Source organism: Artibeus jamaicensis, unplaced genomic scaffold (assembly GCF_021234435.1).
Source record: "Artibeus jamaicensis isolate MK-2021 breed Jamaican fruit bat unplaced genomic scaffold, CSHL_Jam_final scaffold_1019, whole genome shotgun sequence".
Classification (NCBI taxonomy): domain Eukaryota; kingdom Metazoa; phylum Chordata; class Mammalia; order Chiroptera; family Phyllostomidae; genus Artibeus; species Artibeus jamaicensis.
The window spans coordinates 6,730,982-6,746,724 of record NW_026522025.1 but is presented as its reverse complement, the minus strand read 5'-3'; the positions used below and the strand labels follow the sequence as shown (position 1 = coordinate 6,746,724).

General features: G+C 43.3%; 1 protein-coding gene across 2 annotated transcripts in view; it reads left to right on the top strand.

Moving 5' to 3' along the window:
• FYB2 (FYN binding protein 2) overlaps nucleotides 1-15,743 on the top strand; it is a 105,472-nt gene that overhangs the window by 39,709 nt on the left and 50,020 nt on the right. The window contains exons 3-4 of one of the 2 annotated variants that reach the window (XM_053655466.1): nucleotides 723-884; nucleotides 2,631-2,661. In XM_053655466.1, coding sequence (XP_053511441.1) covers nucleotides 723-884; nucleotides 2,631-2,661 — 193 coding nt within the window. Of the gene's footprint in view, nucleotides 1-722; nucleotides 885-2,627; nucleotides 2,662-15,743 lie in introns of both variants that reach the window. The other variant, XM_053655465.1, reaches the window with a different exon arrangement.

The window sequence follows — 15,743 nt, the reverse complement described above, 5'->3', positions numbered from 1 at the left end:
CATTTCCTGTGAATCAGGCCCTGTGCTTGGTGCTGGGAAAAGGTCCATATGGCCTAGGCCCTGCCCTCAGGAGCCCACATTCAGTGGGAAGTTAGACCAGCCCCTCTATACACCACAGCACCGCTGGAGAGGTATTAGTGATGTGCATTGCGGATACCAGTTAGAGTTATCGATTCTGAACTTGATTTCTGATAGAAATCAAGAAAGGCTTCCTAGAGGAGGTGTCACTGGAGCAGGGCCTAAAGAGAGTTGAAATTTGGCAAGAAAGAATAATGGAACAGCATTCTAGAACCAGGAATGTCATGTACAAAACCTTGGACATACAAGAGCCTTTTAAGGCTTTTAACGTCAAATCTAGAGAACTGAGAACCCTGCCTGTGGTGTAAGTGGGAGACATTTGGGCTGCAGGTCAGGGAAGTAGGAGACTGAAGTCCGATAAGAAAATAATCTGGAAATGTCGACTGGGGCTGTGTGGTGTGCTGTTCAAACGCCGAAGAAGGGAGCGAGCAGATGTCATGCTGAAGAAATCAGGCTTCTTCTTCGGGGCCGCAGGATGGCGACTAGATCTGATTTGCGTTTGGATCCGGGCCTGCTGGCTACTGGGTGGAGAGCGGACCGGAGGGGAGGAGTGAGAATGAGACAAGGAAACTGGTCAGTTTCACCCAACAAGCCATGTGATGGGAATGATTAATAACCCACATTTTGGACTGTTTTGCGTTCAGAGAAACAGCTGGATGTCAAGCATCGCCAGCTTCCCAAAACAAAGCCACTGCCTTCCGTGGAATCCCTGGGTCCTCCTCCCACGAAGCCACCAAAGCCTCCAGCCGTGAACCTGCAGGCCTTCCAGAGGCCGACAGCTGCCTTTCCCAAGAGCCACAGGGAAGGTGAGGAAACGCGCTGCGCCCCTCCCCCCACCCCCACAGCCAGCCAGGGGAGTCTCAGCTGGCTCCGGTACGGGTTTCCCCGGTCACCTCCCTCTCCGCCTGAGCTCCCAGGTGACAATGCTGAACTGCTTTTCCATGGGGTTGGACATCCATCACTGCTTATTCTTGTGTAGAGGCCATGGCAGCTTGCCCGTGAAATGACAAATTTGCGGGAATTGGCCCCTTATCGCTCCCGAGCCAGCCCGCTTCCCCGGAGAGCTCTGCATTTGATAACTGGGAATCCGTCCAAGAGGAAGAAACCGAAAAGGAGCAGGGCAGGGAGGCAGGGAGCCTTTGTGTTTCTTATAAAGCCTGTGTTGTCAACACAACCTGCGCAGCAGAGGAGGGAGAGGGAGTGCAAAGGGAAGCGGGGAAGCAAACAGAATGAACTTGACCTGCAGTCCTGACGGGGGTCCCTCAGGCCTCTGTGATCTGCCTTCAGTAATTCTTGAAGGGCTCCCATCCCTGCCCCTACTGGCCCTTTCCCTGTGCTGTTTCTCTGTGCTGTTACGTGTCTTCCTCTGCCACACAAAGGAGCACTTACTCACGCCCGCTGCACCCCCGCTGCAGTCTGATCCTGTTGACATGTTAAACACCTTCGCTTCTGTTTGCTGTAATGAGACATGAGGTAAACATACACTTTGGTGTTGAACAGACTGCTGGGCTAATATTTGTTTCACTGTGACCGTGAGGGCCAGCAGGGGGTCCACTAAGAGAGCTACCTCAAGTTCATTGCTCATTTGACAGCCTTGGGCAGCCACATGGTTACATTTCTTGAACTCAGAGGTTCTCACACTTCAGCATGCATCAGAATCACCCAGAAGACCTGTTAAAACCCATTGCTGGGCCCCAGAGCTTCTGATTCATGAAGTCTGGGTTAGAGGCCCGAGCATTTGCCTTTTTAACAGGTTGTCTGGGGCTGTCAGTGCCACTGGTCCAGGAACCACGCCTTGAGAAAAACTGCTCTATATCATCTGACGTCTTATCCTAGAGTAAAATTCTCTTAGGATTATACTTTAAGGCTGTGGCCACCTCCATATCAGAGAAGGCTAAGTATGATGTTTATAAACATTGAATAATTTAGGCCTCAAACCATCTCTCTGAAATGGAAGAAGGCTGTCAGAGAACATAGAACAAAGTACTGAGGTTTTTGTTGTAAAACGGGCTTTGCAAATCCCTACTTCCCCACTCACTAGCTATTTAAGTTTCCGAATGTTACTCACTGAGCCTCATTGTCCTTGCCTATAAATGGGGGTAATAATAACACTCATCTCCTAGGGTTTTTGAGAGGATAAATGAATGAGATGAGGCATGGAGAGACTTGAGAGTTACTGGCACATGAGTAAGTGCTCAGTAAATGCAGTATTATTATTTCAGTCATGCATTAAGTGGCTATACTCTCTTTGCCAGGCGCCGAGATATGCAGAAGAGACTAAGAGAAAAACCCAGCAGACATTCTGGTACTCCAAGAGGTCAAGGTCTAATACAAGAGACTGTACTCCTAATTAGGCCCCGTACAGTGTAGGGGAGGGCTGCAGGGCAGGACGGATGATCCCCCGAGTGATGGGGGACGGGAGGCTTGGCGCACAGGTGAGTTGCCGATCCACATCCTGTCTCCAGGGCTAGGTCACCGCAACAAACGTAACTTGCTTTAATAAGGCTGCCACTAATGTCTGTTTTTCACTTTTCCTTTTGCTTTTGCAGCAGCTGTGGAAGAAGGCTACCTGCCTCTAGAGAGGTAAGTACCTGTTTTTTAATTGTGCAAGAGGGTAGCCGGCCAGCAAAGCTGCTGAGCCTGCCCAAGAGCAGGCAGCAAGCACAGGCCAGGGGTTGGTATTTCTCCAAAGGGTTGCGGGAAGAGCAGGTTTATAAGCTACAAATTGCCACTCTTGTTTTAAATGAGAGGTTAAATAAACCGCATTTAACAGCATGCTGATGTTAAGTTGCAAAGATGGTCCTCGGAGGTACTTTTATTTATTGTACAGTTGGGTTCAGTAAATTGAAACATCCACTTCCATAGTAACAAATTGAATTACAGGCTGAATATTGAATATTAAACAGAATACCGAGGGCAGCTGGCATGTTACAGAGGACCTCCTGTTTTTGGTGCACTCATTCTAAGAACTTTATCACGGAAGCGGCAATTCATTAATGCACTCAGCCCAGGACTGTCGAGCCCTCTGATGTGTGCTGTGCATTGAACTGCCCGCTTGATACAGATGTTCTCATTTCATCTTCTCAAGAAGGCAGTGAAGTTGCTGCCACTGTCTTCATTTTATAGCTAAAGACACCAGGGCTGAGAACGTCTGCCCCTGGCAAAGCTGTGATTTTGACTCAGGTTTGCCCCAACTTTTTTATTGTGGTATAACTGACATATGACACTGTAAGTTTGAGGTTCACACCCTGTCCAATGGATACATTTATATTTCGCAACATGATTTCGACAGCAGCCTTAGCTCACACCTTCATCACCTCATAATTCTTTCTTTCTTGTGTATTGAAAACGGTTAAGATCTAGTTTCTTAGTAACTTTGAAGTTTGTAATATTTGTTTTTGCTGTAATCACTATGTTGTGCATTAGCCCTTCAGACTTATTATGTGCTAGTTGCCAATGGACTGGGGTTGCTCCTCTGTCTGGGGTCAGCTTGCCTCTGGCTGAGCTGGGATTGCCGGGGCTGGGATGACTGGTGTGACCCGACTTGGCACCGCCCGTCTCACCCTCCAGCCAACTGAGGAATGCCCTCCTGACAGTGGCAGCAGACAAGCCCACCTGCACAAACATTTCCCAAGCCTCTGCTGTATCACATTTGCTAACATCCTGTTGGTCAAAGCAAGTCACATGACCAACCCAGAGTCACAGTGGGGTCCCAGGCCCTGAAACTTGACATAATGAAATGCAGGGTTCTAGGAAGGGGTGAAGAATAGTAGCATCAATCCAGTCAACCTAGCACTGAAGAGCAAATATTTGACATGAGTATTGAGAGTCAACATCTGCTGGATAACACAGGAAGAGGCCCACAGGCAGAGGAAGGAAGGATAAACTGACACATCTTATGTTGGAAACTAGAAATGCAATAGTTAAGTGGAGTTAGAGTAGAGAAAGTGTTATAAGGATGGGAAGAAAAATGGGATTGCCAAGATAGATAGGAATCAAATCATGGAGGATCTTGTACACCACGGAACAGGTGAGACAATCGTCTTCAGCAAGGAGCTGACTGTGCGATTCATGTGCTCCAGGAACACTTAGGTTAGTGGCTCCGGTTACAGGACAGCACCAGGTGGGTCAGTAGAAATGCGTTCTCTGTGCATGCATTTGGATGTAGGAAAACAACGGTTTGCATTTTTTTCTTAGAGGAGCCTCGTCCCCTGTGTGACAATGGGAAGGGACAATGGCATTCTGATGAACCTCGAGTCAGCCATGGTTCCCTCATGCCTCACATACTGTGAGCATCTCGGTGTGATTGCATATGCCCTGATTGAAGACTTTAGCTAGACATGAATCTTTGCTGCTGAACTGAGCCGACTTCTCTCACACTTTCATCAGAGAAACAGCATCCTTTTCAGCCCTGGGCACAGACTTGCTGTGATGGGCAAGTACTGGGAAACAGCAGTCAGTCTCTAGTGTGGCACCTTGTTCCTAGGGATTTGCAAGGGCAGTTTGACTGTACTGTTCTTTCATATTGACAACAGAACCGAATCTGCTCTCATCTGAAGTGAGATTCGTTGTGTATCAAACGTCACGTGGGGCATAGTGCTGTGGAGTGAAAGAAGAGGGGAAGAGGGACCAGGAATCTGAGGGGCAGCTTCATGGAAGAAGAAAGGACTTGAGATGTACCCTGCTTGGTGGGCTGGGATTAGACAGCTGTTTTGTTCCCTTTTGTGAGGTTGTAAGATGGGTGAAGACAGGGTATTGTTCTTGGAAATAACCACATTGTTGACTTACAGTTGGTTAGTGAATGGAATGATGGATGGAGGGGTGGATAAAGGAGTGGGTGGATGGATGGACAGACCAATGGATGGACCAATGCCTGTTTAGTATAGAGCTAGAACATAACTGAAAGCAAGGCAATAATAACAAAAAGGAGGATGTGAACAGACAAAAATATTCTAATATGGGCCCTGGCTGCTGTGGCTCAGTGGACTGAGCTCCAGCCTGCGAAGCAAAGGGTCACTGGTTTGGTTCCCAGTCAGGGTACGTGCTTGGGTTGTGGGCCAGGTCCCCACTAGGGGGCGCACAAGAGGCAACCACACATTGATGTTTCTCTCCCTCTCTTTCTCCCTTCCCTCCCCGCTGTTTAAAAATAAATTAATAAATTAAATCTTTACAAAATATTCTAATATGGGAAAATAAGAGGTGAGGTTGGATCTTAATGTGCAGTAAGTGCCATACTAAGGACTTTGAACTTCATTTCGTCAATAATGAGAAATTCGTTTGAACCCCATAAATATCTGTGACCCTGCATGTTCTCCTCTAGCTGCAGGTAGCATAAGGCCGCTGGTCCCCTGCAGGCACCTGCAGACTTTGGCCCCACCCTTAATCATCTTTGTGAAAGTGGCGAGGAAAGGGTGTTGTTTCTTCTTGCCAGATTTCTGAACCCTCATCTATTTAATTATCTCAGCCCAGGTGACAACATATATTTTGGCCACTCACGACCCCCCTGTTTTGGGCAATGAACAGAAATCAGATACTTGACTCCTGATTTGGGGAACCATCCCTCCCTCCACCCTGTATCACTGGCAAATATTCATTGCTCTTGAACTGAGGAAGTAACATTGACATGACTGATAAATGAGCAACTGCAAAATCAGCTTATTTAGCCATGTGATTCCAGTGTTTTTAAATGTGTGAGAATCATCTCTGAATTTCTGCCTTTCTATGGATAATGTTTTCTTTAGACTTTCTATCTCTGCTGGAGATTGGAGGAAAGGTTGATATTCATGAAGTGTATTTTGCTAGAAATCTTCCATATCATCTAGCTTTTCAAATGCATTGGTGATTAGATTTGTAAAAAAAAAAAAAAATGTCCAGTGGTTTCTGCGTAAGTCCTATAGTCCAAAATAAATTATTGTCATGTTCTTCCTGAAAAAAAAAAAGAAATTAGTTTGAATGAGTAAATGCCATGATGCTGAACAACCTTAGATACACCTTCCACGGAAACTGGTGCTTATTTGGGATGAACCTGTGTTCACAGAATTAATCTTCAGTACAGATACTGTGTTAGCAATGGAGCAAGCAGGACCTCACTGCCAGAAGGGGACCCAGCAATTATCTGGTGTCGCCGAGGCATGTGGTACAATGTTAACAAAAACCTGGGTTTTAAATTCATGCCTTACCACTTACCAGCTACGTAAACTTGGACAAATGCCTTCACCTCTACAAACCTCAGTTTCTACTTATGTAAAATAGGGTAGTGGTAGTTCTTAAGTCATATCATTGTGGTGAGGATTAAATGAAATCATGATAGTGAAGTGTTTAGTGCAGTGCCTAGCATTTAGAGTATCCAGTAAAGCTTCCTTAGCGTTTGTACAACCTTCCACCAAAGGCAAGGATTTATGCTCAAAACCTCAGTCTCTTTAAAAATCCTTTGATGGGGAGTTCATTACCTGGAGAGTCCAGCGTTTTTCTCTGTTGGGGCAGGTTTTATTTGTTTAACACACATTTATTGAACATCTACTATATGCCAAATCCTCTTATATATTGTACATTGAGAATACAGCAGTGTATAAAGTAGACAAAAAATATCTTACATGTACTCACACGCACACCTGTGCACACACATTGGTTTGTTTACTCAGAAATTGTAGTGAGCTGGGAAGAACAAAAACCTTCCTACCCCAGACTCACAACCACCTGGCCCAGATCTGCTCATTGGCACCAAGGACACTATCTTTACCCCTTCTCTGCAAGACAGTTCTTAAAAAAAATCTAAGGGCTGTATTCTTCTTTGAATTAAAAAATGTTTTTTCAACCATCATTTATAAAACAAGAGTCCTTGTGTTTTAGCTATATTTCAGTGGAACCTACACACACACATACATATTTAATCATCTTGTTAGGAACTTGGTGCATTTGCAGTAACCATTTTTGTTCCTGAACTTCAGGTCTGGAGTCAGGTTCAGACCTGCCCTTAGAACTTTAACATACACATCTGCAGAGGGGACACAATAATACGTAATTTATTGAAAATGAGATGAAATGCATAAATCACAGTGAATACAGAAGGTGCTCGCTGAGTCTTTGTTTCCTCAACCCTGGCCCCCCCCACCTCTGCTGTCTCTGGAATATTAATATCTCCTTAGTTCACAACAGTGAAATGACTCCTTGGAGATTGTTCTTTGCCACCACTTTTTACACGAACCAAGCTGGCTGGCATCCCTCTTGACTCACAGTCCCTATTTGTGTGAGCAAAGCAGGTTAGTCTCAGAGCAGCCCTCAACACTGGGTCTCCATCAGTACTTAGCAGAGATGGCTAATATTTTATTCATTAGCTATAACTCTGCCTTTTCCCCCAGTAGGAAGTATCAGAATCGTGCTGACTCAGGAAATCTCAGACTAGACACTAAGGAAGGGAGAAGCTGTTTATTTCAGAAGCAGAAAAGACTCAGACAGTTCAGGGTTTCTCAGATTCTGGTCCATGGGTGGATCTCAGTAGTCTCGCACTTTCTCTCCTGAACTTTTAAATTTTGTGTTTTTGTTTTGATGATGGTCTTTAAAAGAGACTCTAAGTCTATTATGAATCAGGATGGTCTCTTTCAACCTACTGCTTTGGAACACATGTTTGTATTTGTGTTTCTGATATTTCTACCCCATGCTCAGTGGGAAATACCTACGCCTTCTTCCCAGGGCTGCAGACCGTGGGACTGTTGAAGACCCCTGGGGACAGCCAGGAAGAGAGATGCTGTGGAAGTGGGGAATAAATGCCTTATCAGAGGCACTCAAGTAAAATAATAATATCAGAAGAATGGCCTTGTGGCCAAACAAAATGCATTTCCACTCCTAACTCAATAGTAGTAAGTGCCCTAAAGGAAACTGTTTTTAAGTATTAGGGTAATACTTGGGGGTTGAAATTGAGAAAGTATAGGATCAGGAAAGGCCTGGGTGAGGTGGTGACATTTGGGTTGAGACCTGAATTAAGGGGACCCAGTCATGGAAGGCCTAGGAGAAGAACATTCGGGACAGGGCGCAGCTGGTGCCAACTCTCAAGGCAGAACACGCTCCCTGCATTTAGGGAGCCAGAGAGGAGGGAGCACAGCTGAAACACAGTGCGCCAGGGGAATGGCAGTGGCACTGTGGGTCGTGGAATGAATTGGAATTTTGCTCAAAATGCACTGGGAAGCCATAGGAAAATTGTAAGCCACGAAAAGAGCAAGGTAGCCTAGGAAACCACTAGGACAACAAAACAGTGATAATAACATTAAATGGGCAACCACTGCTTATGTAGTGTCTGTTCGAGGTACATATATGATGCCATTTATGACAAGAAGTGGATGAAACCATCCCATTTCACAGATGAGGACACTGAGTCTCAGAGAGGTGCAGTAACTTGGCACGTTCACATTGGTAGAAATGGAGATAAATCGGTGGATTCAAGTTATGTTTGGGAGGAATGCCAGCAATGGCTGGATCAGCTGTGGGGAGTGAGATGTGAGAGAAAGATAGGAATCTAGAGAAACTTGTAGGTGATTTGCTCTTTCTGTCATTGTTGATATGAACCCATACAGAGTGCTCAGTACAAGACAGACCCTTCCTGAAAGCTATCTGGGATTGGTTTCTACTTAAAACAAAAGCAGTATGTCATTGTGCCTTTGTGCATGTGAGATCAGAATCTCTAAAGGCTGGGTTTTAAATTGTTTGCGACGGCAGAGCTCTTTCCTGAACAGCTGTGTTCTAGGTGACTGTGACTGGTGTGGACCTGTTCTGACTGACCAGCAGCAAGGCAGGCTCCTCATATGCCTGACACCCGGGATAAGAAAGTGGGTCCCCAGGTCCCTGTGTGCTAAATGGAATTGCTTTGGGGCAAGAGTGAAAAGAAGGAATTGTTTAAGTCTGTGCCTAATGAAGTTTTAGACTCAGAACATTCAGGTGGCGTCAGCTTAAGCCGCTTCAATAACTTATTATCCCTTTTTAATTGGACTTCAGGGACACAACAAGGTCACTGTTTGGCCTGCCTTTCAAAGGTAGGAGCAGTGGATTTACTTAGGGTTTTTCTCTTCTTTCGTGTTTTCAAACACTATTCCTTTTTAAAAAATTACCTAAAGGTTCTGTTTATTGAGAATTTTCTATAGACAAAGCCTGTACCCTATACTTAGGTCCACTCTCTAATTTTAAAACTTTCAACTACAGCTACCCTGTCCAGTGAGTATACAGTCTGACCATGGGGGTCAAGTTATGTCATCCGGGGTAATGCAACTGGATCAGTAATATCAGGACAGACCCAGTCAGCCTGGCTCCAGAGCACAGCCTCTCACCCCCCACTCCCAGCTACCTTACTGAGGAGTCACAGGGGTCCTTTACCTATGACAAAATTGGGCACGGCATGACAGACTCGTGGCCTACTCTGCAAACTGAGTCTGGACATTCTCCAGGCCAGAGTTCTCAGAGGCCTGCCTTAGGACTGTGTTTTCTGTCTGCAGAAAGGTCTGTGTGTGGGAAACTGGCCACAGTGGAGCTAAAGTACAGAAGCATTTGGAGCCAGCCCTTGCCTTCTCTCTTTAGTGGCATTCTAACGATCAGCTGGAACAAATCAAACAACTACAAGTTGCCTATTTGGAGCCTGTTTTTGTACATACAGAGGTGTAAGGAAAGGCTGAAGGGAAGCTAATTTTCTGTGGGGCATTGCTCCATCCTTTACATCTGTCAGACTCATTTTCACCCCCTGACCATCTTAGGAGGGCAAAATTCATATTCTCTTTGGTAGGTGAGAAACCAAGGGCTCAGACATGTCATGACTTTCCCTAAATTACAAGATAATACAGAGCTTGTCCAGGATGTGAACTCAGGACTCCATGTTTATAGAGATTTTTCAGCTAGACTGTCCTGTCTCAGAATTTTTCCAACATGAAGATTCAGGGAAATCTTTATTAGATTGTAAACTCCATGAAAGAAAGGATTGCCCATCCTTTTCACCTTTGTTCCCCCAGGAAGTTGACATACAAGTAATAATTATTTAATAACTAAATAAGTAATAGGCCAGTGGAGTGACAGATAAACGGATTGATGGGAAGAAGAATGTACAGATCGAATGATACTACCTTCCTTAGACTTTTATATGAGTAAAGAAAACGTTCCAAGAATGTTATCTGTTATCTGTATATTTTGCATTGATGTGCATATGCAGTGTCCTAGTTTTTTAATAGTAAACAAAGTTAAATAATTAGGACAACCTGAGCTCTTTATCTGCCCTTGTGCACCAGGTAAGCAGTTCTGCCGTGTGAAGATATGGACCCACATGAAATCCTCTCTTTGTTCTTTCTTAGTCTGCTGTCCAACAAGCAACACTCTGCCAGGAAGCTTGTCATTATTATTTTAGCTGTCAGGGTTCCCTTTCCCTTCTTCTGTGGACTCAGTATACTTTGAATTCAATGTTTACTTAATCAAACTAACCACTGAGCACTTGACCTCCACTTTATGTTTAGAACTAATTCAAAAATTGCAAATTTTACCAGGGCTGAAAAGGTCCTAGATTTTCTGGCTCCTTTTTACTCTCCCCTCCTTACCCCTCTCCTAATCCCCTCTCTCCCTTGATTCCTCTCTTCAATCCCCTGACTGGCATTTTGGCATCACCTCAAACACAACAAGCACAATCTAACCAAGCAGAAAGACTTGCTTTTTTCCTGTGCACAGAGTTGTCTTCTCCCAGGTCTTGACCTGATGGCTCCTTCTCATCATGCAGGATTCATTTATTCATTCACTCATTTGCACATTTATTTGTTCATTCATTCAATGAATATTCATTGAGCCCCAGTATGTGCCAGACATTGTCCTAAATGATGGTAATTCATAGGTGACAAAACAAAGTCTCCCATGGAGTACACGTTCTAGTCAGGAAGAAAAACAAGTGAGCAAAAAATGGTAATACAAGGAAATGTTAAGTGCTTAAATGTCAGCCTCCCTGACTACATAGTTCACATTTCCTCTCTCAAGGTACTGTCTATTCCATATAGAAGGCTGCTTTGTTCTCCTGTTAGTATGTATTAATGCTGCAAATAATAACATTTATTCTATGTATTTTCTGTATTATGCAAGACCATGAGAGTCTTGAGTGCAAGGGCCTTGTCTATTATTTGCTTTTATATTCTAGAGCAGGAGGAGCTCGATGAGAAAAAGAATGATGGGACATCCTCTCCCTGTCTGCCTAGGATTTTATAGTATTTCTGTATCACAGGAGAATGAACACAGGCAGGAGCCTGTGATGTGCCAGGCACTGTATTAGTCACGGGAGACCCAGCAGTGAGTGATAAAAAGATCCCAGAGCAGGGGAGACAAAACTCAACTAATAAGAGCAATTAAATAATTTTAAAATTATAACAATGGTCAAGAATGTTAGGAAATAGGTTGACAGAAGGGCTACTTGGAGAAGGTAGGAGAAGGACTTTCCTGAAGGCCACATCTAAGGTGAGACCTGATATAAAGAAAATGGGATTAAATTATGTGGCCCACCTGAAAGCCGATGCCCTGAAATTTGAAATGCATATATTTTAAAGATTGGTTTTAATGATGAAAATGAGGGCTTGAGGTCATTTTGTTTCATGTTGAAGCAGTTGCCACTGAATTATTAAGAACCTGCTTTAGCGGTGGCATTGGTGGGAGTCAAATGCTTTTAGAGCCATTCCTAAGTTCACCAGTGGTTTCATTGATTTTGTCCTAGATTCAAGATACAGGTTAAATACTACTGGTCTTTTTTTATAGGTGATGATGTCAGGCCCAGAGAAGTACAAGGATCTCCCCATCACATTTTTCCCATTCAAATGGCTAATGGAAGACTTCATCTGTCAAACTATTGGATCGGCCTAATAAAGTTTAGAAAAATATCATTCAAAACCCACTTGTAAGCTTCTTGGCCTTCACCCTCACCCTGTGCCTCATTATTTTCATTTCTCAGTTTCTTCTAGGTTCTAGAGCGGTCTGTGGTTAGGAGGCAAAGAGCAATGAACTAAGAATCAGAAGGCCTGGTTTCCAGACCCACTCTGCTTCTTAACAAGAGTGCTGTCTTGGGCAAGTCGCTGAAGATCTCTGAGCCTCATTTTCCTCAGCTGTAAAATGCCTCAGAGTCTACTGAGGTGGTTAAATGCGATAATGTAGACAACAGTTAGCATGAATGTAGTTTGTTCAAAGACCGAATGAGTGTTTGAGTTTATAAATGAGGAACCTCGGAGCTTTTCTACTTTTGCATCTTGAGCAGACACGATCTTCCTCATTAGGGTTTTGGTAATTGTTTTTTTCAGTCCTCTGGGGTCCTCTGTGCTATGCACTCCTCTGACCTCCTTCTTTGATGACTTCCATTGAGGTGGGAGATGCTCATGCTGTGCTTGACTTTAACTGGTGCCTCCATTTGGGGAAATGCTATATCACATAGTGGTTATGACCCTAGATTCTGGAGTCAAATACTCGGCTTCTGATCACTGCCCTGCTACTTACCACTCTGTGGCCTTGAGCTATGTCTCATCTGAACAAGGAAAGAATGACAGTATCTACTTCATAGGGTCCGATGAGGATCAAATGAACTGATACATGCATTTGGAAGTGTTTGGCACTTGGTAAGTACTCAGTATCATTAGCTGTTGTTATTGTTTACATGTCCTCCTGTGAATGAGCTCTCTGATTTGACACTATAGCTTCAGAGTTAACCATGTTACTCCTGAAACTGAAGCCAGAGGAGGTGCCAAGCTCTGTAAATCAGATAGCTCTTTAACAACATTGACTTGGTCATTGTATTAGATCCTCCAGAGAAGCAGGAGATATGCATACTTGCATATACACATATGTATATACATGCATGCAGAAATACAACTCAGACACACACATATATAGCTTTGATTATCTAGATATATCATGTATAGATGTATATTTGTTAATTATAAGCAATTGGTTCACATGATGATGGAGGTTGGGAAGTCCCATGATCTGCCATCTGTGTGCTGGAGACCCAGGAAAGCTGGTGTTGTAATTTAGCCTGGGTCCAAAGGCCTGAGAACAGGGGGGCTGATGGTGTAAATCCCAGCTCAGGGCCAGAAAAAAATGAGGCAAGATGTCCAGCTCAACAGCAAGGCAGAAGAAAAGGAGCAAATTCCTTCTTTATATTTTTTCTTTTCAGACGGACCACTGATTCAAAAGCTGATCTCATCCAAAACACCCTCACAGACACACCCAGAAATAATATTTAATCTGGATGCTTGTTGCCAGTCAAAATGATGCATAAAATTAACCTTCACAATCATTATAGTTTTGTGACCCTTTATTGAAAGAATTGGGTTATAAATTCATAAATTAAAAAAAAACAACCCTACTGCCCAACATTGGCAGCATTGTATTTTCTTGTTTGTTAGTTGTTGTTGTTGTAGAAGTCGTAGTAGAAGCAGTAAGGTTATGATACATATGGTGGGAGGGTTGGGCTTATATACACAGGTGTATATACTCACATCTGTGTCTGTATAAATGCATATCTACATATATATGACACACTTATAGACATAAATGTGTATCATATGTAAATGCATATCATATATAAGAATATCTGCGCACAAACATAGATGTGTGTGTGTTACATAAAAATGGAGGAAGTAGGAGAGCTGGTGGCAGAGGTGGTAGAAGTTCATGTTCAAGTGGTGGAAGTGTGGAATGGTAGGAAAAGTAGTAGTGGTGGTAATGGTAGTAAACACTTTTTGCCAATTTCCACAAAGTGTTTGTTACCACTACCACCACTACTACTTTGTTTATGTCGAGGAAGAAGAGACTTGAGTCCAATCACCCATCCATGATCACAGGTGAAGCTGAGATTCAACCCACATCTCTCTTTCCAAAACCTATGGCCCCTTATCACAATTCTGCCTGACTGCTTCATTGATTCTTCATCTTTATTAATCATTTAAAGTGTAGAATATAGAATTTTTTAAGAAAAATATTTTACTTATTTATTTTTAGAAAGGGGGGGGGGAAGGAGGAAAGAGAGGGAGAGAAACATCTATGTGTGAGAGAAACATCAGTCAGTTGCATCTTGCACACCCCTAACCGGGGACCTGGCCCGAAACCCTGGCATGTGCACTGACCAGGCATTAAACCAGCGACCTTTCAGTTTGCGGGGTGATGCCCAACCCACTGAGCCACACCAGTCAAGGCAGAAGATGGAAGTTTTATTAGCTCGTGAAAGGAGAACATTATTTTTTAAAAATTTGTGCATATTTTTGTGAACCTTGTGCAAATACATTTTGAGATCCACTTTAGATAGCATGGATGTAATTTTTTTAAAGTTTAATCACCAGTTATCTAATTGAAGAGAAAGATTTTTTAGGGTGAAGTCATGGGGGGAGAATAGTCTTGCAAAAAATATTTATTGGAAATAGGAATTTTGCCAGGTCGGGACTTTGGGACATTGAGGAGTCACATGGTCTCATATTTCCCTGTCACCAAGAACTTGTAGAATGACACACACAGCAACTCCTGGCTAAGCTACCCCTGGTCTTCTTGTCTCCAAAATGTGTGTCCCATTGAAATAAGAAGTGGAAGAAGCTGGATTTTCAACTTAGGTCTACCCCCTTAATCAAATAAACCCCGAAGTGCAGCTATTACAGGTTTTTCTATTCAAGTCTCAATCTTTCTACTCAATGTAAGGTCTTTAGATTTTCCAAAACTGTCTTGCAGTGGACCTTTTTAACCCACCCTCATGTGACGCAGATGAAGGTGAGAAAGGAAATGTACCTGTCAGGTATTTCCCACATGTTAACTCAGTTATTTCTGCAATGACCCTATGAAGAAATTAAGGCTCTGAGAACCCAAATGACTGCCTCAGACCACACATCCAAGTAGAGATGAATACGATGAATCTAAGTCCAGTGCCTAACATATGGTAACTGTTTGATCAAATGAACAGATGTTTGAACGAGCTATGTGTCCCACTTTTCCAGTATGTACAGCCTAATACAGAGGTTGCCAAATTATTCTCCAAAGGAAAATACTGTGGCCCAAGGCTGGACATGACAAATGCTGACAAATATAAGAGGTCCCAAGTCCATGCTTCAGCCAGAGAGAGCCCACTTGTTCAAAAATTCATTTTGAAGATAGATCTCCAAGGGTCCAAACACAGTGAAAAAGAATCTGCTTTTGTAAGCCATGTTTAACCCTCGAATTGCGTTTACAGAGCTATTGTTTCTTCTTGAACACAGATAATGTTGAAGATATTATCAAGATATCATGATAGGCTCTGGCTGGTGTGGCTCAGTGGATTGAGCTCAGGCCTGTGAACCGGAGTATTGAGGTTCAGTTCCCAGTCAGAGCACATGCCTGGGTTGCTGGCCAGGTCCCCAGTAGGGGAGCTTGAGAGGCAAACCACACATTGATGTTTCTCCCCCTCTCTCACTCCTCTTTCCCTCGCTCTAAAAATAAATAAATAAAATCTTTATAAAAAATATATCATAATAAAACATGTTTTATTATATAGCATTTAAATTACCAGAGGTTTTCTATAAGAAAATCAGGAAAGATAGAGACCTGATCTTATTCCAGTGATGAACAAAACTTTCCAAATGCAAACCCCAAAACTTATTTGAAAGTAAAACACTAAAATCTCTGTCTTCTAACATAATGTTACTAGTACACTTTTATAG